The sequence below is a fragment of the Salmo salar genome, chromosome 19, assembly GCF_965601325.2.
Source record: "Salmo salar chromosome 19, fSalSal1, whole genome shotgun sequence".
Classification (NCBI taxonomy): Eukaryota; Metazoa; Chordata; class Actinopteri; order Salmoniformes; family Salmonidae; genus Salmo; species Salmo salar.
In genome coordinates this window covers 13,426,584-13,447,038 of record NC_138309.1, presented here as the reverse complement: position 1 = coordinate 13,447,038, position 20,455 = coordinate 13,426,584, and the positions used below count along the sequence as shown (strand labels likewise).

Here is a 20,455-nt window from a genome sequence, read left to right as displayed (position 1 = left end):
GGTGTGATATGATGACCCAGTCAGGGTCAATCTACTTGGGCCATATCTTGGTGGTAACACAAATACAAACAAACGCTATGTATGCACTTAGACACACACGCACACACCTACACGCACACACCTACACACACACACCTACACACACACACACCTACACACACCTACACACACACACACACCTACACACACCCACACACCTACACACACACACACACACACACACACACACACACACACACACACACACACACACACACACACACACTTTCCAGGCAGATGGAGGGTGGTGAGATGTGGCCCACTGCGCATGCTAAACAGTCAGGGCCCAAAATGAAAGTAGAAGAAATAAAAAGTGGTACCTGTACCTGACCAGAAAGGAGCGGAGGAGGGAGGAACAAAGCTGTAGCCGGCAGGAGTTACATAAGTCAGCCCACAAAGCAATGGGGCTATGGCAGGGGAGAGGGAGAGGGAGAGGGAGGGGAAGGGAAGAGGGGAGGGGAGTGGAGTGGAGGAAAGGGGAGAGAGCAGGGTAGAGGAGTTGAGGGGAAGAGGGGAGGAAAGGGGAGAGAGCAGGGTAGAGGAGTAGAGGGGAAGAGGGGAGGAAAGGGGAGAGAGCAGGGTAGAGGAGTAGAGGGGAAGAGGGGAGGAAAGGGGAGAGAGAAGGGTAGAGGAGTAGAGGGGAAGAGGGGAGGAAAGGGGAGAGAGCAGGGTAGAGGAGTAGAGGGGAAGAGGGGAGGAAAGGGGAGAGAGCAGGGTAGAGGAGTAGAGGGGAAGAGGGGAGGAAAGGGGAGAGAGCAGGGTAGAGGAGTAGAGGGGAAGAGGGGAGGAAAGGGGAGAGAGAAGGGTAGAGGAGTAGAGGGGAAGAGGGGAGGAAAGGGGAGAGAGAAGGGTAGAGGAGTGGAGGGGAAGAGGGGAGGAAAGGGGAGAGAGCAGGGTAGAGGAGTAGAGGGGAAGAGGGGAGGAAATGGGAGAGAGAAGGGTAGAGGAGTGGAGGGGAAGAGGGGAGGAAAGGGGAGAGAGCAGGGTAGAGGAGTAGAGGGGAAGAGGGGAGGAAAGGGGAGAGAGCAGGGTAGAGGAGTTGAGGGGAAGAGGGGAGGAAAGGGGAGAGAGCAGGTTAGAGGAGTGGAGGGGAAGAGGGGAGGAAAGGGGAGAGAGCAGGGTAGAGGAGTAGAGGGGAAGAGGGGAGGAAAGGGGAGAGAGCAGGTTAGAGGAGTGGAGGGGAAGAGGGGAGGAAAGGGGAGAGAGCAGGGTAGAGGAGTGGAGGGGAAAAGGGGAGGAAATGGGAGAGAGCAGGGTAGAGGAGTGGAGGGGAAGAGGGGAGGGTGGAATAAAGGAGAGAGAAGCGAAGGGAAAGCATGTTTAATCCCAACTCAAAGTTCACAGGCAAAAGAAGTAGCTGGCAGTAGAACAGTGCAGTTTGATAGGACATGAAAATATCCTCTGACCAGAAACCCAAACAACCACAGCAATTTCACTGAGCTAAATGATGGTCCCCCTGTAGAATGCTCTGCTGGACTACTTTACATTTCTATTCACAAACCCATCCAGGGACAGAACTGAAGTTCAAATCAGTTATTTGAAAATGTCCATTCCTTTTTAGAATGTGTTGATTTCTGATAAATGGACACGTTGATTTATTTAACATACAGTACATTTTTCAAACGCTGCTCATTCATATTTTATGAGATATTGAATTGACATTAATAGCATTGAAATGAAATTTACCCAACTGTGTTTCTTTGTGTCCAGACTGTGTGTGTGTGTGTGTGTGTGTGTGTGTGTGTGTGTGTGTGTGTGTGTGTGTGTGTGTGTGTGTGTGTGTGTGTGTGTACCCCTCTCAAGCACCCTGCCACCCCATGCACCTGCTATCCGCTCTGGCAGTTCTGGCCCTCATCCTGCTACCATATGAATCCCCGTCTGACCAGCAGGCTCAGAGCAATGCAACAGAGCTGATGTCAACCATGCAATATGTTTACCCAGCTCACAGTCACAGGCCTAATGACTGCTGCTATACAGCCCCACACAGAGACATTTTATTCATGAGCCACCGCTGCCTATCCATACTAACAACCCACTGTACGAGCTTCACACACACACACACACACACACACACACACACACACACACACACACACACACACACACACACACACACACACACACACACACACACAACACAAACACACACACACACACACACACCATACACACACACAACATACACACACACAACATACACACCACCAACCAGACTCCCTGGTCAACTCTTGCAATCCTCTAAAAATGTATATTAGAAGAAGCTCATTGAAAGCCAAGCCTGGTTTCTATCACAGGGAGGAAGATCAGAGGAGAAATCTGATGTGCATTTTAATATCTGTAGGTTATATCTCTCTCTCCTCTGCAGGAAATATGTTTCCATACGACCGCATACTGTGTCCTCTGAGGAGCCAGCTTCCTCTAGACACATACTGTGTCATGCAGGTAATAACCTACATATTACCCATGTGTGATGGATCAACAGCGACGTTATGGTCCTCAAGAGAGTTGATTAAGGTTGTCAATTCCAGTAACTCTCTCCATATTCCCTGGTTTCCCCGATGTCCTGCTTATTCCGTCCTGCTTATTCCATCCTGCTTAATCCATCCTGCTTATTCCATTTTCCAACTGGGAAGTCTGATGCTGCTAGGGTTGATTATGGTATAAATCTGCAGGGACCAGGAGGGTTTTGAGATATGTAGACATACAGCAGAGTCATGTCCAAAACAGAAAATAAACTGCATTGGCATTTCAGCCATGCTGGTAGAAATGAACAACTAAACAAAAGAGTGATTTACAAGTACAGAATGGAGCTGAATTCTATGAGTTGGGGCCTTAGAGAGGATGAAAGAGAATGAGAGAGAAGGAGAGAGAAGGACAGAGGATGAGAGAGAAGGAGAGAGGATGAGATAGAAGGAGAGAGGAGGAGAGAGAAGGTGATAGGATGAGAGAGAAGGAGAGGAGGAGAGAGGAGGAGAGAGAATGAGAGAGAAGGAGAGAGGATGACCGAGGAGAGAGGATGAGATAGAAGGAGAGAGGAGAGAGGATGAGAGAGGAGAGAGAAGGAGAGAGGATGAGAGAGGATGAGAGAGAAGGAGAGAGGATGAGAGAGGATGAGAGAGAAGGAGAGGATGAGAGAGAAGGAGAGAGGAGGAGAGAGAAGGAGAGACAACAAAAAGAGAGAGAAAACAAACAGGTTGGAATTCAATTCTGTCAGTGAGGGACGAGTTGTTTTCCATCCTTCCTCTCTGTATGTGTGTTTGTTTTTAGGCCGAGAGACATTCGAGAGCCATTTGAGTGACAAGCGAAATGAAAAGTGAGACATGCAGCATCCAGCTTCTGACTCACTATGATCCTCTGCCTTTCTGTTCTGTCGTGTTTCCCCAACACTTGCAACACGACCTTCAGCGAATCCTGGGAGTTTTTCTTGCGCTTTTCACACAGTGACATATGGTGCTACAATGAAATCTAATCTCAGCACTGATTGCGATGCGTCATAAACTCTCCATCAACCCCAGAGAGAGGCTCCAGTGCTGCGGGTGTGCTGCCGGCATCAGGTACTGTGTTTAACCCCTTCATCACCACTGGGATCCAACATGCCACTTCTCTGTCTCTGCTGTCTTCTTATCCATGCTGTAACAGCAGTACAGGACTATCCAGTATTCATGATGTACAGTAACACAGTGCTACTAACAGCGTTTTAACTGACAGGGACCACCACTATATTCTGACTCTGATTGAGGATCACTTCTATTAAAACTAGAACTAGGAACAGATTAAGAACCATCCAGTCCACACACCAGTCCACAAACCAGTCCACAAAACCAGTCCACAAACCAGTCCACAAAACCAGTCCACAAACCAGTCCACAAAACCAGTCCACAAACTAGTCCACAAAACCAGTCCACACACCAGTCCACAAACCAGTCCACAAAACCAGTCCACAAACCAGTCCACAAACCAGTTAACAAACCAGTCCACAAAACCAGTCCACACACCAGTCCACAAACCAGTCCACAAAACCAGTCCACAAACTAGTCCACAAAACCAGTCCACACACCAGTCCACAAACCAGTCCACAAAACCAGTCCACAAACCAGTTAACAAACCAGTCCACAAAACCAGTCCACACACCAGTCCACAAACCAGTCCACAAAACCAGTCCACAAACCAGTCCACAAACCAGTTAACAAACCAGTCCACAAAACCAGTCCACACACCAGTCCACAAACCAGTCCACAAAACCAGTCCACAAACCAGTCCACAAACCAGTTAACAAACCAGTCCACAAACCAGTCCACACACCAGTCCACAAACTAGTCCACAAAACCAGTCCACACACCAGTCCACAAACCAGTCCACAAAACCAGTCCACAAACCAGTCCACAAACCAGTTAACAAACCAGCCCACAAAACCAGTCCACACACCAGTCCACAAAACCAGTCCACACACCAGTCCACAAACCAGTCCACAAAACCAGTCCACAAACCAGTCCACAAACCAGTTAACAAACCAGTCCACACACCAGTCTACAAACTAGTTCACAAAACCAGTCCACACACCAGTCCACAAAACCAGTCCACAAAACCAGTCCACAAACCAGTCCACAAACCAGTCCACAAACCAGTCCACACACCAGTCCACAAACCAGTCCACAAACCAGTCCACACACCAGTCCAAACTATTTCACAAACCAGTCCACAAACCAGTCCACAAACAAGTTCACACACCAGTCCACAAACCAGTCCACAAACCAGTCCACAAACCAGTCCACAAACCAGTCCACAAACTAGTCCACAAACCAGTCCACACACCAGTCCACAAACTAGTCCACAAAACCAGTCCACAAAATTGGTCCACAAAACCAGTCCACAAAACGGTCCACACACCAGTCCACACACCAGTCCACACACCGGTCCACACACCGGTCCACACACCAGTCCACACACCAGTCCACAAACCAGTCCACAAACCAGTTCACAAACCAGTCCACAAACCAGTCCACACACCAGTCCAAACTATTTCACAAACCAGTCCACAAACCAGTCCACAAACCAGTCCACAAACCAGTCCACAAACCAGTCCACAAACCAGTTCACACACCAGTCCACAAACCAGTCCACACACCAGTCCACACACCAGTCCACACACCAGTCCACAAACCAGTTCACACACCAGTCCACAAACCAGTCCACACACCAGTCCACACACCAGTCCACACACCAGTCCACAAACCAGTCCACACACCAGTCCACATACCAGTCCACAAACCAGTCCACACGCCAGTTCACAAACCAGTCCACACACTAGTCCACACACCAGTCCACAAATCAGTCCAAAAACCAGTCCACAAACCAGTCCACACACCACAGAAAGTGTCAGATACTATACACTATTTGATTATAATACACATTTTTGAGCCAATGTCTTGCTAATTTCACTATACAACTATTCCAAAACAAACTGTTGAAAATGTCATTTGTTTCGTCATACAACATATTCTAAGCAACAAAAACGACCAGCTAATGACTAATTAAATCTGCCAATGAGAGATTGAATGAGAGATTGAAATTGGAGCAATCATAATCATCCTGTGAAACACCTGTCCTCTCTCCAGGTGTGTTGCTGTGCTCACAGTGAAATGTCACCCAGCACACACTCTTTACCCAAGACTTATCAGCCAGCTATCGCAGCCATAGCAACACCGTTCTAAGCCAGGTTTCTGTGGTACTGTTCATAACAAACTCCTTTTTTTAAAACCAAACCTGTTTCTAGAACTGCCACTAGACCTCCATCCCTTCACTAGACAGTAAAAAGCCTGTTTCTAGAACTGCCACTAGACCTCCATCCCTTCACTAGACAGTAAAAAGCCTGTTTCTAGAACTGCCACTAGACCTCCATCCCTTCACTAGACAGTAAAAAGCCTGTTTGTAGAACTGCCACTAGACCTCCATCCCTTCACTCGACAGTAAAAAGCCTGTTTCTAGAACTGCCACTAGACCTCCATCCCTTCACTCGACAGTAAAAAGCCTGTTTCTAGAACTGCCACTAGACCTCCATCCCTTCACTAGAGAGTAAAAAGAAAGAGCAGTCTACAGTATAATTCGTTTTTTCACTGTCTCAGCAAAGAGCTTACCCAAAACAAAACCATGCATGAATGTACCTAGCCAACTATCTCTCCTGGGAGGTTAGTATTCAGCGACATGGTAGGCAGTCATCACATGATAGGAACCGAAATTCAATGATGAAGAGTTTGATTGTTATTTGCAAGTCCTGACTACAGACCCAAAGGAGGCAGTGCCTTTATGTGTACACTCTTTGAAAAAATGGTTCCAAAAGGGTTCTGCGGCTGTCCCCATAGGAGAACCCTTTTAGGTTCCAGATAGAGTCCTTTTTAGGTCCAGGTAGAACTATTTTGGGTTCCATGTAGAACCCTCTGTGGAAGGGTTCTACATGGAACCCAAAATTGTTCTACTTGGAACCAAAAGGGGTTCTTCAAAGGGTTCTCCTACAGGGACAGCGAATAACCCTTTTTGGTTCTAGATTGCACCTTTTTTTCTAAGAGTGTAGTGTTGTACTGTGTTCGTGTTGTGTATGTAGTGTTGTTTTTATACTCACTGTTTCCTCCAGGTCTGTTGGTGTGGAGCATAGCAGCATTCTCCTGCTCTCTGTAGGGGAACTGCAGTGTTGTGTCCAGGCTTCTGAAGCCTTCCCTCAATGAATGGTGTTTGTAGTACTCAATTAGTTCCTGTAACACACACACACACACACACACACACACACGCACACACACACACACACACTCTCACAGTTAGCCAAATAGCCTCACACAACAACATCATTGGCATGAAAATTATTTATGAAAAAATAGTAGTGTGCTCTATATAATTCTAAACCTGTTTTAAAATGTCCTCTGTCCAATACCAATTAAATGAAAACAACAAAATGATTAACTTAATATGAAGCTTAATATGAAGATGAAATGTTTGGGTGAAATGAAAGTAGCATACACGTACAGAGTAGGACTAACAGCAAAATCTCATTTCTAACCGCAGCTGAAGGAAACACAATCCTGGGTGAATAGAAGGGAGAGAACACATCCAATCCACCCTGGACCGATCCCTGTCTATAACTCTCTACAAGGCCTACGGGCAGTAAAGTAAATCACACCAGTAATCCACCTCTAATCAGAGCTATTTTCACACAGCAAGGGGCTAAAAATAAGATTCATGTTTTGACATTTAATTAAAGAAACGCTGAGTGATTTATTTATGTGTGAAATGCAGAGGTGGTGCTATGAAAGGGAAACAGACTCACTAATATACTCCTGAACTTCTTGTTCTCTGCGATGTGGAAGCAGGCATCTCTGGTCAGGATCTTGATGTGCTTCACGTCATTGCTGTACCTGTGGGCCATGAATAAGGGATGAGTGTAATGTTCTGGTGATCATTGAGATCGATCCCCCAGTAGACCCATGCGGAGGGACCGCTGCCATGGTAATGCATGGGCCCAAAGGTTTCTGCAGCCTGGTCTCATAGACTACACGTTACATAGTAACTGTAAACCAGGGACATGCAAATTTGTATACAATTTTACGAATGGTATGTTTACATAAGACAGAAGATTAACTAAGGCAAAAACAAAAGGAGGGTGGTTGGTAGGGGTGGATGGGTGTGCTTATAACGCGAACGTCTAGCAACCCAAAAGTTGCGTGTTTGAATCGCTGCATGGACAACTTTAGCATTTCAGCTAATTAGCAACTTTTCAACTACTTGCTACTTTTTTTAGTTACTTTGCTACTATTTAGCATGTTAGCTAACCTTTCCCCTAATCCTAACCCTAACCTTAACCCTTTCAGCTGACCCTTCCCCTAAACCTTAACCCTTTAACCTAATTACTAACCTTAACCCTAACCTTTGGGTTCGGACTTCCTAACTTTAAATATTGTTAATCATCAGTTATACTAGAGACATGAGGGGTGCCAAAGTCTAGGGTTTACACCAGAAGTAAATGGTTATCTGTAGGAGGAAGGTATATGGTGGACGTAATTAAGCTTGAAATGTATTGAGTAAATGAAATAAAATCACATGTTGGCAGGCACTGATAAGGATGGAGAGCTGTGGATTAGTGAGAAAGGGGGTTGAGGTCAGGTCAGGTCACATTAAGGGAGAAGGAACAGTTTGTGGCCCGTATCACTTGCAGTTGAAGTCGGAAGTTTACATACACCTTAGTCAAATACATTTAAACTCAGTTTTTCACAGTTCCTGACACTTAATCCTAGTAAAAAGTCCCTGTCTTAGGTCAGTTAGGATCACCACTTTATTTTAAGAGTGTGAAATGTCAGAATACTACTAGAGAGAATGATTTATTTCAGCTTTTATTTCTTTCATCACACTCCCAGTGGGTCAGAAGTTTACATACACTCAATTAGTATTTGGTAGCATTGCCTTTAAATTGTTTAACTTGGGTCAAACGTTTTGCGTAGCCTTCCACAAGCTTCCCACAATATGTTGGGTGAATTTTGGCCCATTCCTCCTGACAGAGCTGGTGTAACTGAGTCAGGTTTGTAGGCCTACTTGCTCACACACAATTTTCAGTTCTGCCCACAAATGTTCTATAGGATTGAGGTCAGGGCTTTGTGATGGCCACTCCAATACCTTGACTTTGTTGTCCTTAAGCCATTTTGCCACAACTTTGGAAGTATGCTTGGGGTCATTGTCCATTTGGAAGACACATTTGCGACCAAGCTCTAACTTCCTGACTGATGTCTTGAGATGTTGCTTCAATGTATCCACATAATTTTCCTCCCTCATGATGCCATCTATTTTCTGAAGTGCACCAGTCCCTCCTGCAGGAAAGCACACCCACAACATGATGCTGCCACCCCCGTGCTTCATGGTTGGGATGGTGTTCTTCGGCATGCAAGCCTCCCCCTTTTTCCTCCAAACATAACGATGGTCATTATGGCAAAACAGTTCTACTTTTGTTTCATCAGACCAGAGGACATTTCTCCAAAAAGTACGATCTTTGTCCCCATGTGCAGTTGCAAACCGTAGTCTGGCTTTTTTATGGAGGTTTTGGAGCAGTGGCTTCTTCCTTGCTGAGCCGATATATGTCGATATAGGACTCGTTTTACTGTGGATATAGATACTTTTGTACCTGTTTCCTCTAGCATCTTCACAGGGTCCTTTGCTGTTGTTCTGGGATTGATTTGCACTTTTCGCACCAAAGCACGTTCATCTCTAAGAGACAGAACGCGTCTCCTTCCTGAGCGGTATGATGGCTGCGTGGGCCCATGGTGTTTATACTTGTGTACTATTGTTTGTACAGATGAACGTGGTACCTTCAGGCATTTGGAAATTGCTCCCAAGGATGAACCAGACTTGTGGAGGTCTACAATTGTTTTTCTGAGGTCTTGGCTGATTTCTTTTGATTTTCCCATGATGTCAAGCAAAGAGGCACTGAGTTTCAAGGTAGGCCTTGAAATACATACACAGGTACACCTCCAATTGACTCAAATGATGTCAATTAGCCTATCAGAAGCTTCTAAAGCCATGACATCACTTTCTGGAATTTTCCAAGCTGTTTAAAGACAGTCAACTTCATGTATGTAAACTTCTGACCCACTGGAATACAGTCAATTATAAGTGAAATAATCTGTCTGTAAACAGTTGTTGGAAAAATTACTTGTGTCATGCACAAACTAGATGTCCTAACCGACTTGCCAAAACTATAGTTTGTTAACAAGAAATTTGTGAAGTGGTTGAAAAACGAGTTTCAATGACTCCAAACTAAGTGTATGTAAACTTCCGACTTCAACTGTAACTTCCTGCCTAGTAATAAAGATGTCATGTTTAGAGAGAAGGAGGAGACTCTACCCAAATTGGGGTATATATATTACCACTGGTGGAAATATGTATATGTCTTATGCAGCTGTATGACCCAATGGGAGAACAAACTTGGTTTAAGCTTTACTAATTGTCCGTGAGTTTTAATAGGTTAATTTAGAACCTGAAACCCTAACCCTAGAACCTAGCTAACGTTAGCCAGACAGCTAAAGTTAGTGTTAGCTCCCTAGCTAATGTTAGCCACAACAAATTGGAATTTGTAACATATTATACTAACTGTAATTCGTAACATATCATAGGAAATGGATGATGGATACCCACAAAGGAATACATACCATACGAAACGTAACATATCATACGAAATGCCCTGAGACCAGGTTGGGTTTCTGACACCTGAGTGATGGAGAGGGGGGTGTGTGTGTGTGTGTGTGTGTGTGTGTGTGTGTGTGTGTGTGTGTGTGTGTGTGTGTGTGTGTGTGTGTGTGGACGTCGATAGACAGGGGCACCATTCCTCATTATCAGTTGGTATTCACGGGACCAGGGGAGGGGGCTGATGGAAGGGCAGTCGCCCCCATTTAGAGGGTCTCAGTAGTGCAGAGTGGGGCAGGGAGGAGGGGAGGGTATGGAGGGTATAGAGACACAGAGCCAATAGCGTCAGCCCCCTTTGTCTGTCTCTCTCAAAGAAAGCCCTGTCCTCTCTTGATCTCTATTAGACGCCATTATTATCCTCTTATCTCCCTCTTAGAGCCGTAATCCCCCCAATAATATGGCCTAATCCATATTCTACGCACCAAAACAAACCCCAGTGACGGGCCTATTGTACACTGAAATGCCAGAGCTTAATTTAGACTGACTGGGCCCTCTTGGCTGGAGTCGCTGTAGCTTGTGGAAGGAAGACGGCAGGGTCTCAATAACACAGTAGTGTGATGCAGAGGGAGCCAAGGATAGGGCATTGTCTGTTTCAAACACTTTCTTAATGTAGTTTCCACACAGATGTGGAGTTTTCTTTTTTTCTCTTTTTCTCTCGTTTTCTTTGTGATGGTTTAAATAACCTTGAGCAGGCTGTCTAACAGTCTCTCTGGGTCTCTTCACTAGTGCTGCAGCGGCATGCTTCGCACACAAGCAATTAAGACTTCAGCTCTGGTGGAACTGGAAGGCATTGAAAAGCTCTGCCTTCGTAAGAGAGGAAAAAGGAGGAGATGAATTAAGTGGAGTTGAAGGGAACGTTTCAAGCAGCCTCTCAGAGCAGCTCTCCCTCTCTCTCTCTCTCTCTCTCTCTCTCTCTCTCTCTCTCTCTCTCTCTCTCTCGCTCAGCTCTACCAGCTCCCTTCAGGGAAGGAGTGTCGCAACCCAACTTGGGACAGAAACGGCGGCAGGTAGCCTAGGGTGGCAGGTAGCCTAGCGGTTAGAGCGTTGGGCCAGTAACTGAAAGATCACTAGTTTGAATACCCGAGCTGATGAAAAATCTGCCGATGTGCCCTTGAGCAAGGCACTTAAACCTAGAACTATGTACTAGGTACTATGTACCTAGTACTATGGCTGACCTTGTAAAACGGCACGCACCTATCCGGAGTATGTGACAATAATACATCTTGTTTTTTTTACCCTGCATATCATTGACATGTTCCAACCTGTCTGAACATACAGGACTGTAATCTGTCTATCTACAGCATACAAACAGCCTGGGGGGACTGAAATGATACAGTGATAACACGCAAAAGTGTTATTTTCCCATCTACCTCGCATGGGGTTTACATGTGCTTGCAGCAATTCTACACAGCATGTAAAACAAATACCACTCTACTGTAGCACTCACTTATCAGAATCGTAACTCCTGCACGCCTCAAATCATTGTTGTAATTATTTGTAAATTACTTTTTAATGCACAATACAATGCATGTATTGTCCAATGCTGTCCTTCAGCCCATGCACTTATCCAGAGCAGAGCAACATACAGTACAGTCTGTGCAGAAAGTCAATGGTAGGACTGAACCAGCATCTCACTAGCACTGACAGAACTAATGATTAACGCAAGCTTTAAGAGGACTATTTGCAGGGTGTGACTGTGCTGTGCTGTGCTGTGCTGTGCTGTGCTGTGCTGTGCTGTACTGTACTGTACTGTATTGTACTGTGCTGTGCTGTACTGTATTTTGCTGTACTGTACTGTGCTATGGTATACTGTACATTGCTGGACTGTGCTATACTGTACTGTACTGTACTGTGCTGTACTGTACTGTACTGTGCTGTACTGTGCTGTGCCATGCTGTACTGTACTGTGCTGTGCTGTGCCGTGCCATGCTGTACTGTGCCATGCTGTACTGTGCTGTGCCATGCTGTACTGTGCTGTGCTGTACTGTGCTGTGTTGTGCCGTGCTGTACTGTGCCGTGCTGTACTGTGCTGTGCCGTGCCTGCCATGCTGTACTGTGCTGTGCTATGCTGTGCTGTGCCATGCTGTACCATGCTGTGCTGTGCCATGCTGTACTGTGCTGTACCATGCTGTGCTGTGCCATGCTGTACTGTGCTGTGCCATGCTGTACTGTGCTGTGCCATGCTGTACTGTGCTGTGCCATGCTGTACTGTGCTGTGCCATTCTGTACTGTGCTGTGCCATTCTGTACTGTGCTGTGCCATGCTATACTGTGCTGTGCTGTGCAATGCTGTACTGTGCTGTACCATGCTGTACTGTGCGTGCCATGTTGTACTGTGCTGTACCATGCTGTACTGTGCTGTGCCATGCTATACTGTGCTGTGCCATTCTGTACTGTGCTGTACCATGTTGCTCACTTACTTGATGCTGATGGCGTACTCTGTGAACTCGCGGCTCCGGTGGCGGACCAGGTAGGTGCTGTTCCCTCTGTTGATCAGCTCTGCCTCAGCCTGAAGTCTCTCCATGGGCCCAGCAAACCTACAGGCCAGGAGGCACTGACAGGTTACAGAACTATATATACACACACAGGTAGCACGTACAGTATGATACCTGTGTTTGCCTCTGAGGAGATAAATAAAGCAGCATTCAATTGAATTGAATAGGGGGGTTAGATATACTGAGAAACACATCTAGTGACAGAAAAACTACAAAACAGTCTAACCTACACTCACAAATAATGATTTTACTAAACTATAGCCTACATTAACTAACAACCACATATTTATTCTTATGTACTTATTATTTATTCTAACAAACACATATTTATATTGTTACAATTAATGGTATGGTAACTTGATAATTAATGGTATGGTAACTTGATAATTAATGGTATGGTAACTTGATAATTAATGGTATGGTAACTTGATAATTAATGGTATGGTAACTTGATAATTAATGGTATGGTAACTTGATAATTAATGGTATGGTAACTTGATCATTAATGGTATGGTAACTTGATAATTAATGGTATGGTAACTTGATAATTAATGGTATGGTAACTTGATAATTAATGGTATGGTAACTTGATAATTAATGGTATGGTAACTTGAGTTCATTATCATGCATTTTGTATTCAAGTTTGATGAGGTCCAGGCGAACGTGAACATACCAAGGTTGTGTGGAGTAGTCGACAGGTTTGGGGACCTGGGGGTAAAGACGAGCGACAGAGAGAGAGTGAAAGAGAGTGAAAGAGAGAGAGAGAGAGAGAGAGAGAGAGAGAGAGAGAGAGAGAGGAGAGAGAGAGAGAGAGAGAGAGAGAGAGAGAGAGAGAGAGAGAGAGAGAGAGAGAGAGAGAGAGAGAGATGAGAGAGAGAGAGAGAGAGAGAGAGAGAGAGAGAGAGAGAGAGAGAGAGAGAAGCAACATGTGAACCATTGTTCTTTCATTCCCATGAATCCCACCCAACCTCAAGTTCACTTTTATCCATCTAAGTCAGTAAAGGATTTATTTTCCCCTATTGGCAATCTAAGTCAACTGTGTTCTATTTTTTTACTGTAGTCCGGGCTACAATAGATACGTTTAAACGTCATGTTTTTTTTGTTTTCGTAAACAGGTGGTTTGGTGGTTCTTATGACCCCAGGGAAGTAGGATAATGTATTGTTATCTTTATGATGGTGTAAGCATTCAGATAGCACTGCAGGCCATCTACTCTGTGTCATTGTAAAAGTCCATCGATGCAGCTGCTGACCATGTGAATGTCATAGTGTCAGACTAAGAACAGACACATTACAGAAATGTGGATTCTGAAGGAACATGATGTCCAGTGATACAATCAAGTCATAAAGGTTTCATTCAAAATACACTAAATTTAGTTTTATAAGCAAATGTTTCAAATGCATTTAGTAATAGATAGCCTAGTACAGCATTTTCCAAACTCGGTCCTGTGGACCACACGGGTTCTCTGCACTAGTACTACTCAGCTGATTGAAATAGTCCACTCATCATCAAGGTAAGAAGTGTGAAATTACACAGTGAAGTATCTAAACTCTCTTTTTAATTAAACTGTTTAATTAAATACTGTAGCTAAAGCTACATTCGCTCTCTGCTTTTAACATAATCAGGTAAAATCACCTACAATTTCCTCAAACATAAACTGCCTGTCATTGATCTCAGTGTCAGTTTCACCACCAGGAAGAATATGTTCATCTGCCTGCTTCCTCACCCGCGCGCCTACTCTACTGCTACAACACTTCTAACATGGGTGCTTAGTGCTTAGCTTACACATGGGCACGGCTTCACGGCGTCACTTGGAAAGAAGCCGACCTCTCTCGTCGACAGAATTTTGCCCTGAAACCATAGCAGAGAGAAAGAGAGAGGGAGACAGAGAGACAGAGACAGAGAGAGAGAGAGAGAGAGAGAGAGAGAGAGAGAGAGAGAGAGAGAGAGAGAGAGAGAGAGAGAATTGCGTTACATTCGGCTGGTTGATTTCTTCTCTGTAATTTAGGAACAATTCGGTCAGCAACACAGAGCAGAGCAGATTCACAGTCCTAGTTAACTATTGTTTAATAATCGCTCAAGGAGAGAGTTGAGTTAAGGAACAGCTGAGACTGAGGACTTTCTTCTCTCCCAATGGTAATGACTCGAAAGGAGTCTAGTAGCATGTAATACAATGCAGACTCATTGGCTGATTTAACACGTGTGTGTGTGTGTGTGTGTGTGTGTGTGTGTGTGTGTGTGTGTGTGTGTGTGTGCGCACCATGAAAACCCAAGTATGCTGCTCCGCATTAGGCCTGTGTTTCCTTGCCCAATCTCTCACTTTCTTCCTATTCTCTGTCAGGCTCTTTCACACACATAGATATACACATCTGAGCCTCTTCCTCCTGCACTTGGGCCCATCTGATTTGGTTAGGCCTGCGCTCCTGAAGCGCCCCTGATACAGTTAGCCTAATCACATTGTATCAGGGCTCTTGGAAAGCTTTGCTATTGGTTATGAGGTTATGGGGCGCTGATGAGTGTTGTGATAATCATCAAGCCTTAACCCTGTTAGAGTAAACAGACGCAAGCCAAGGGGGAAAATGAAATTACACTGATCGATTATATTAGTCTGGCACCAGCACAGGAATTATGGTCTGCTGGTTACCACGGTGATGAATACTGAGCATTCAGTAATTCGGTCCGCTGTCACAGAGATTAAGTAACCTAAAGGTGATGATGTAATGATGTATTTTTTTGCACAATATCAAATTAAATTAAATATATTAAATGATAAATATAAAACTCTCATTCAACAGCTAATGGATTGGTGATTGTACACTGCTTGGCGGCACACTTCCCCCGAAATAGCATGCTAGAGATTAATCTGTAGGAATATCAAAAAGGACGCTCACCACACACACAAAAATACACACATATGAATACACACACACACAAACACACACCTCCCAGCCTATGCCAGCTATAGTGAGGCTGTGCCAGCAAAGTGACAGTGCTGAAAAGCCTGGGCTATCACACCTAGTGTCTCTGACTCCACTGGGTCTGACTGAGCCAGTCCAGAGAGAGGGACAGGAAGGAAGTGGGAGAGAGGTGAAAATGGACGGTGTGAGAAAAAGGTGAGGGCTGGGAAGGGAGAGAGAGAGAGAGAGAGAGAGAGAGAGAGAGAGAGAGAGAGAGAGAGAGAGAGAGAGAGAGAGAGAGAGAGAGAGAGAGAGAGAGAGAGAGAGAGAGAGAGAGAGAGAGAGAGAGATAAGATAGCTTCTATATCTAGGCCCACGTGGACTCAGGCAGAGCCAGAGCAGACAGCATAAATAGCAAATAGCCTTCCTCCCTGCAGTTGCTGTTGTAACGCCGTCCATCCATCCATCCATCCATCCATCCATCCATCCATTCAGCCAGCCAGCCAGCCATCCATCCAGCCAGCCAGCCAGCCAGCCAGCCAGCTAGCCCAAAACACACAAACAAAGAGCTGGAAGGTGTCTGAATGGGCGTGTGCCTCTGTGTGGTTTGGAAAGGCACAAACACACACATTGGCAGGGTAGGCTGTACACAAAGACGGTGATGCCCACACCCTCATTTGGCGTGCTCCTGAAGGCCTGTTATTGTTCTCCCAGATTAAAGTCACATTATGGAAGAATGTGTGTGTTTGTGGGTGTGTGCATGCGTGCGTGTGCGTACGTGTGTTGTAAGACTTCCTCCACACGACAACATGGTGAAATGTTCAGTGTTGTCTGGGTGTTGTCTCAGTGTGTACCCCCATGTTCACGACAGCTCCTCAATGTTGCTGTAAAAATGCCACGCTGAAACCTACAGTTTCAACAATTAACAAAGCAGTGGATTAGCCACTCCCTGTGCAGTTACCCTTAGCAGTGTGTGACAGACAGACAATGCGGCTAGAAATGCACTGGAGTCACACAGGAGTCACACAGGAGTCACACTGGAGTCACACAGCGCAGAGGCACAGTCAGACTAGAATAAACTGCCAAACAAAACAGACCAGTCTAAGAAAATCAATTAGAGCCATGTTGATTACTGAATATTGTCAGAATTAAACAGAAATGGTCAACAGAAAGAAGACTTAGAAAATGACACTTGTTTTCCTTTCACAATGCTCATTTAGTTCTTGTCCCAGTCTAATAGGTGTGTCTTTCAATAGGTTTTCCTGTACAGTGCTAATACACAACAACGTTATGTCACTGGTCAGGGCAGGGCTTCAGTTTACACAATGGTGCATATGATTCACTGATTGAACAAACCAATTCCTTTAGTTTCATCTGAAATAGTTTGTTAAGACATGGTTTGATCAAGAGGGGTGAGGTAACATGTAATGGTCGAGAGAAGTGACACTTCGCCTGCCACACACACACACACACACACACACACACACACACACACACACACACACACAGAGAAAGACACACACACACACCGATGTCTCTCTCACCTGCCACCAGGAGCTGTGTAGATCGGCACAGACCAGCTCGATGATGTCACCTTGCTGGATGTTGAGGGGCGGGCCACATATGGGACTTGGCACGCCAAAATAGTTCCTCGTCACCAACATCTTAGGTAACCCTGAGTGAGAGAGAAAATACAACCACAATATCAGTGTGTTCCTACTCATCTATATGGGTGCGTGTGCAGATCTGAACGCAAAACAATGCACCTTTGCCACCCTCCCACTTGTCACCATACCAACCATCCATATACGACCAAGCAATCTAAAGCTATGAAACAATAGCTTTATCCTTGGTCTTGGTAACATCGCATGTGCTATTGTCCAATTTTCCAGTCATCAAACATTTTTGTTATCCAAAGGTAAAACAAAAGCCAGGTAGAATCCAACAGTGTAGACTAGAAGGAATAGAACCATATTCTTGGCAATATCTGTTCAATTGTGTTTGTATCTAAGGAGATTCAGCTCAAACAAGAACAGTGTGTTTACAATCCACCACACATTGCTGTGTTTCTCACTCCATGGTGATGAAGAAAGCTCAAACTCTTATAAAGAGAGTAGAAACAGAACAGCAGGATGGGGGAGAATAGATTAAGGATGGTCGACAAGAGAGGGATGCAGATATATTTTAAAGTACCTGTGTTCCTAGGGAAGTCAGGGTTTGGATGGGGGGGGGGCTGTGATAGTAACACTCCTTAAACCTCTAATCCTTATGGCCTAAGATGGAGATGGTCTGGACAGAAGCTCTCCTGTGAGCTGAGAGGGTGCTTAAATACTAGAGAAGCTAGCAGGGCTGAAGATGGGGCTCTCACGGTCACTTCTACACACACACACACACACACACACACACACACACACACACACACACACACACACACACACCACACACACACACACACACACACACACACACACACACACACACACGCACACACACACACACACACACACACACACACACACACACACAAGACAAAGGATATCTTCCATTAAGCACGACATTGCCTTTCTCTCCCCACAGCTGCTCATGACGAGAACTGAGGGAATAGTAACCCTGCAGTAAGGCCACAGACACCAGGGAGAGAGAGAGAGAAAGAGAGAGATAGAAAGAAAGAGAGAGAGGGTGAGAGAGAGAGATCAAAAAGAGAGTGAAAGAGATTGAAAGAATCTCTAAAAAGTTTCTAAAGCCAAGCAGAGGAGTTTGAGAACGACAAAAGAGAGAGGTTGATTATCCTTCATCTCATAGGAATTAATCATTTGGGGGAGGGTGAGCACATTTTTCTGGAAAGATAAAGCATTTTGTGAGAATGAATAGTTGTGAATGGCCTGTGTGAAGGGGCCAAAGGGAGAGTCTGAGGGCGAGACTGAAAGAGAGACTGAGGGAATGACTGAGAGAGAGACTGAGGGAGAGAGAAAGACTGAGGGAGAGACTGAGAGATAGACTGAGGGAGAGACAGAGAAAGACAGAGAGAGACAGAGAGACAGAGAAAGACTGGGGGTGAGACTGAGGTAGAGACAGAGAGAGACTGAGGGAGAGACTGAGAGAAAGACAGGGAGAGTCTGAGAGACAGAGAGAGACTGAGAGAAAGACTGGGGGAGAGACTGAGGGAGAGCCTGAGAGAGAGACTGGGAGAGAGACCGGGGGAGAGACTGAGAGAGAGACTGAGAGAAAGACTGGGAGAGACTGAGAGAGAGACTGGGAGAGACTGAGAGAGAGACTGAGAGAGAGACTGGGGGAGAGACTGAGGGAGAGACTGAGAGAGAGACTGAGAGAGAGACTGAGGGAGAGACTGAGGGAGAGAATGTGAGAGAGACTGAGGGAGAGACTGAGAGAGAGACTGAGGGAGAGACTGAGAGAGAGACTGAGGGAGAGACTGAGAGAGAGACTGAGAGAGAGACTGAGGGAGAGACTGAGGGAGAGACTGAGGGAGAGACTGAGGGAGAGACTGAGGGAGAGACTGAGGGAGAGACTGAGGGAGAGACTGGGAGAGAGACTGAGAGAGAGACTGAGAGAGAGACTGAGAGAGAGACTGAGAGAGAGACTGAGGGAGAGACAGAGGGAGAGACTGAGGGAGAGACTGAGGGAGAGACTGAGAGAGAGACTGAGGGAGAGACTGAGGGAGAGACTGAGGGAGAGACTGAGGGAGAGACTGAGGGAGAGACTGAGAGAGAGACTGAGGGAGAGACTGAGGGAGAGACTGAGGGAGAGACTGAGGGAGAGACTGAGAGAGAGACTGAGGGAGAGACTGAGAGAGAGACAGAGGGAGAGACAGATAGAGACTGAGGGAGAGACAGAGGGAGAGACTGAGAGAGAGACTGAGAGAGAGACAGATAGAGACTGAGGGAGAGACAGAGGGAGAGACTGAGGGAGAGACAGAGAGAGACTGAGAGAGAGACAGAGAGAGACTGAGGGAGAGACTGAGGGAGAGACTGAGAGAGAGACTGAGGGAGAGACTGAGAGAGAGACAGAGGGAGAGACAGATAGAGACTGAGGGAGAGACAGAGGGAGAGACTGAGGGAGAGACTGAGAGAGAGACTGAGAGAGAGACAGAGAGAGACTGAGGGAGAGACTGAGAGAGAGACTGAGGGAGAGACTGAGGGAGAGACTGAGGGAGAGACTGAGGGAGAGACAGAGGGAGAGACTGAGAGAGAGACTGAGGGAGAGACTGAGAGAGAGACAGCCTCCCAGCAGAGAAGCTGTGCTTTAGTACCAATACAGAGGCAGAACTGAACTGAGGTCATTTCACACTGAGCAACTTAATGAATCAACAGACCCCAATATACCCAGGGTGACCCCCATGTCTTCATGTACGCTGCAACACTATGCCGTGGATTTCATCCTGATGGAGTGTGTGTGAATATGTGTGTGTGCGTACCCGTTCACACGCGCGATTCTCCTAACTCTTTTACAATATTCATGATCCCATTATAGAAGATAACGAGGGGAGACACACGCACACACACACCTGTCGTTCCATCGTAACCATAACCTCTCTCATGTCATAATGTTTCATCAAGTTAAGCATGCAGACATACAGTATAACTGTACTCTAGTTCCTCGTCCTGTTATCAGATGGGAGATAACCTTCTTCAATTATGTGTGTTTGGGTTCAGACCTGTTTCTTAGACCTGTTTACCGGGGAACTACCATTAACTGGTTATTTCCTGGTTGTCCTACAGTAGCACTCCTAACCTGGCCTATTTCACCCTGACACACTAGTACACAGTCCCCACTCTACTGTAAACAACGGGGTGA

At 45.7% G+C, this 20,455-nt stretch overlaps 1 protein-coding gene across 2 annotated transcripts in view; it reads right to left on the bottom strand.

Moving 5' to 3' along the window:
• vav3a (vav guanine nucleotide exchange factor 3a) overlaps positions 1-20,455 on the bottom strand; it is a 121,189-nt gene that overhangs the window by 6,884 nt on the left and 93,850 nt on the right. Inside the window, exons 20-26 of one of the 2 annotated variants that reach the window (XM_082965630.1) lie at positions 17,188-17,318; positions 14,532-14,597; positions 13,422-13,456; positions 12,674-12,790; positions 7,355-7,442; positions 6,656-6,785; positions 271-446 (exon numbers count right to left, since the gene is read on the bottom strand). In XM_082965630.1, coding sequence (XP_082821756.1) covers positions 319-446; positions 6,656-6,785; positions 7,355-7,442; positions 12,674-12,790; positions 13,422-13,456; positions 14,532-14,597; positions 17,188-17,318 — 695 coding nt within the window. In that variant the 3' untranslated portion in view covers positions 271-318. Of the gene's footprint in view, positions 1-270; positions 447-6,655; positions 6,786-7,354; positions 7,443-12,673; positions 12,791-13,421; positions 13,457-14,531; positions 14,598-17,187; positions 17,319-20,455 lie in introns of those variants that run through there. The other variant, XM_014157310.3, reaches the window with a different exon arrangement.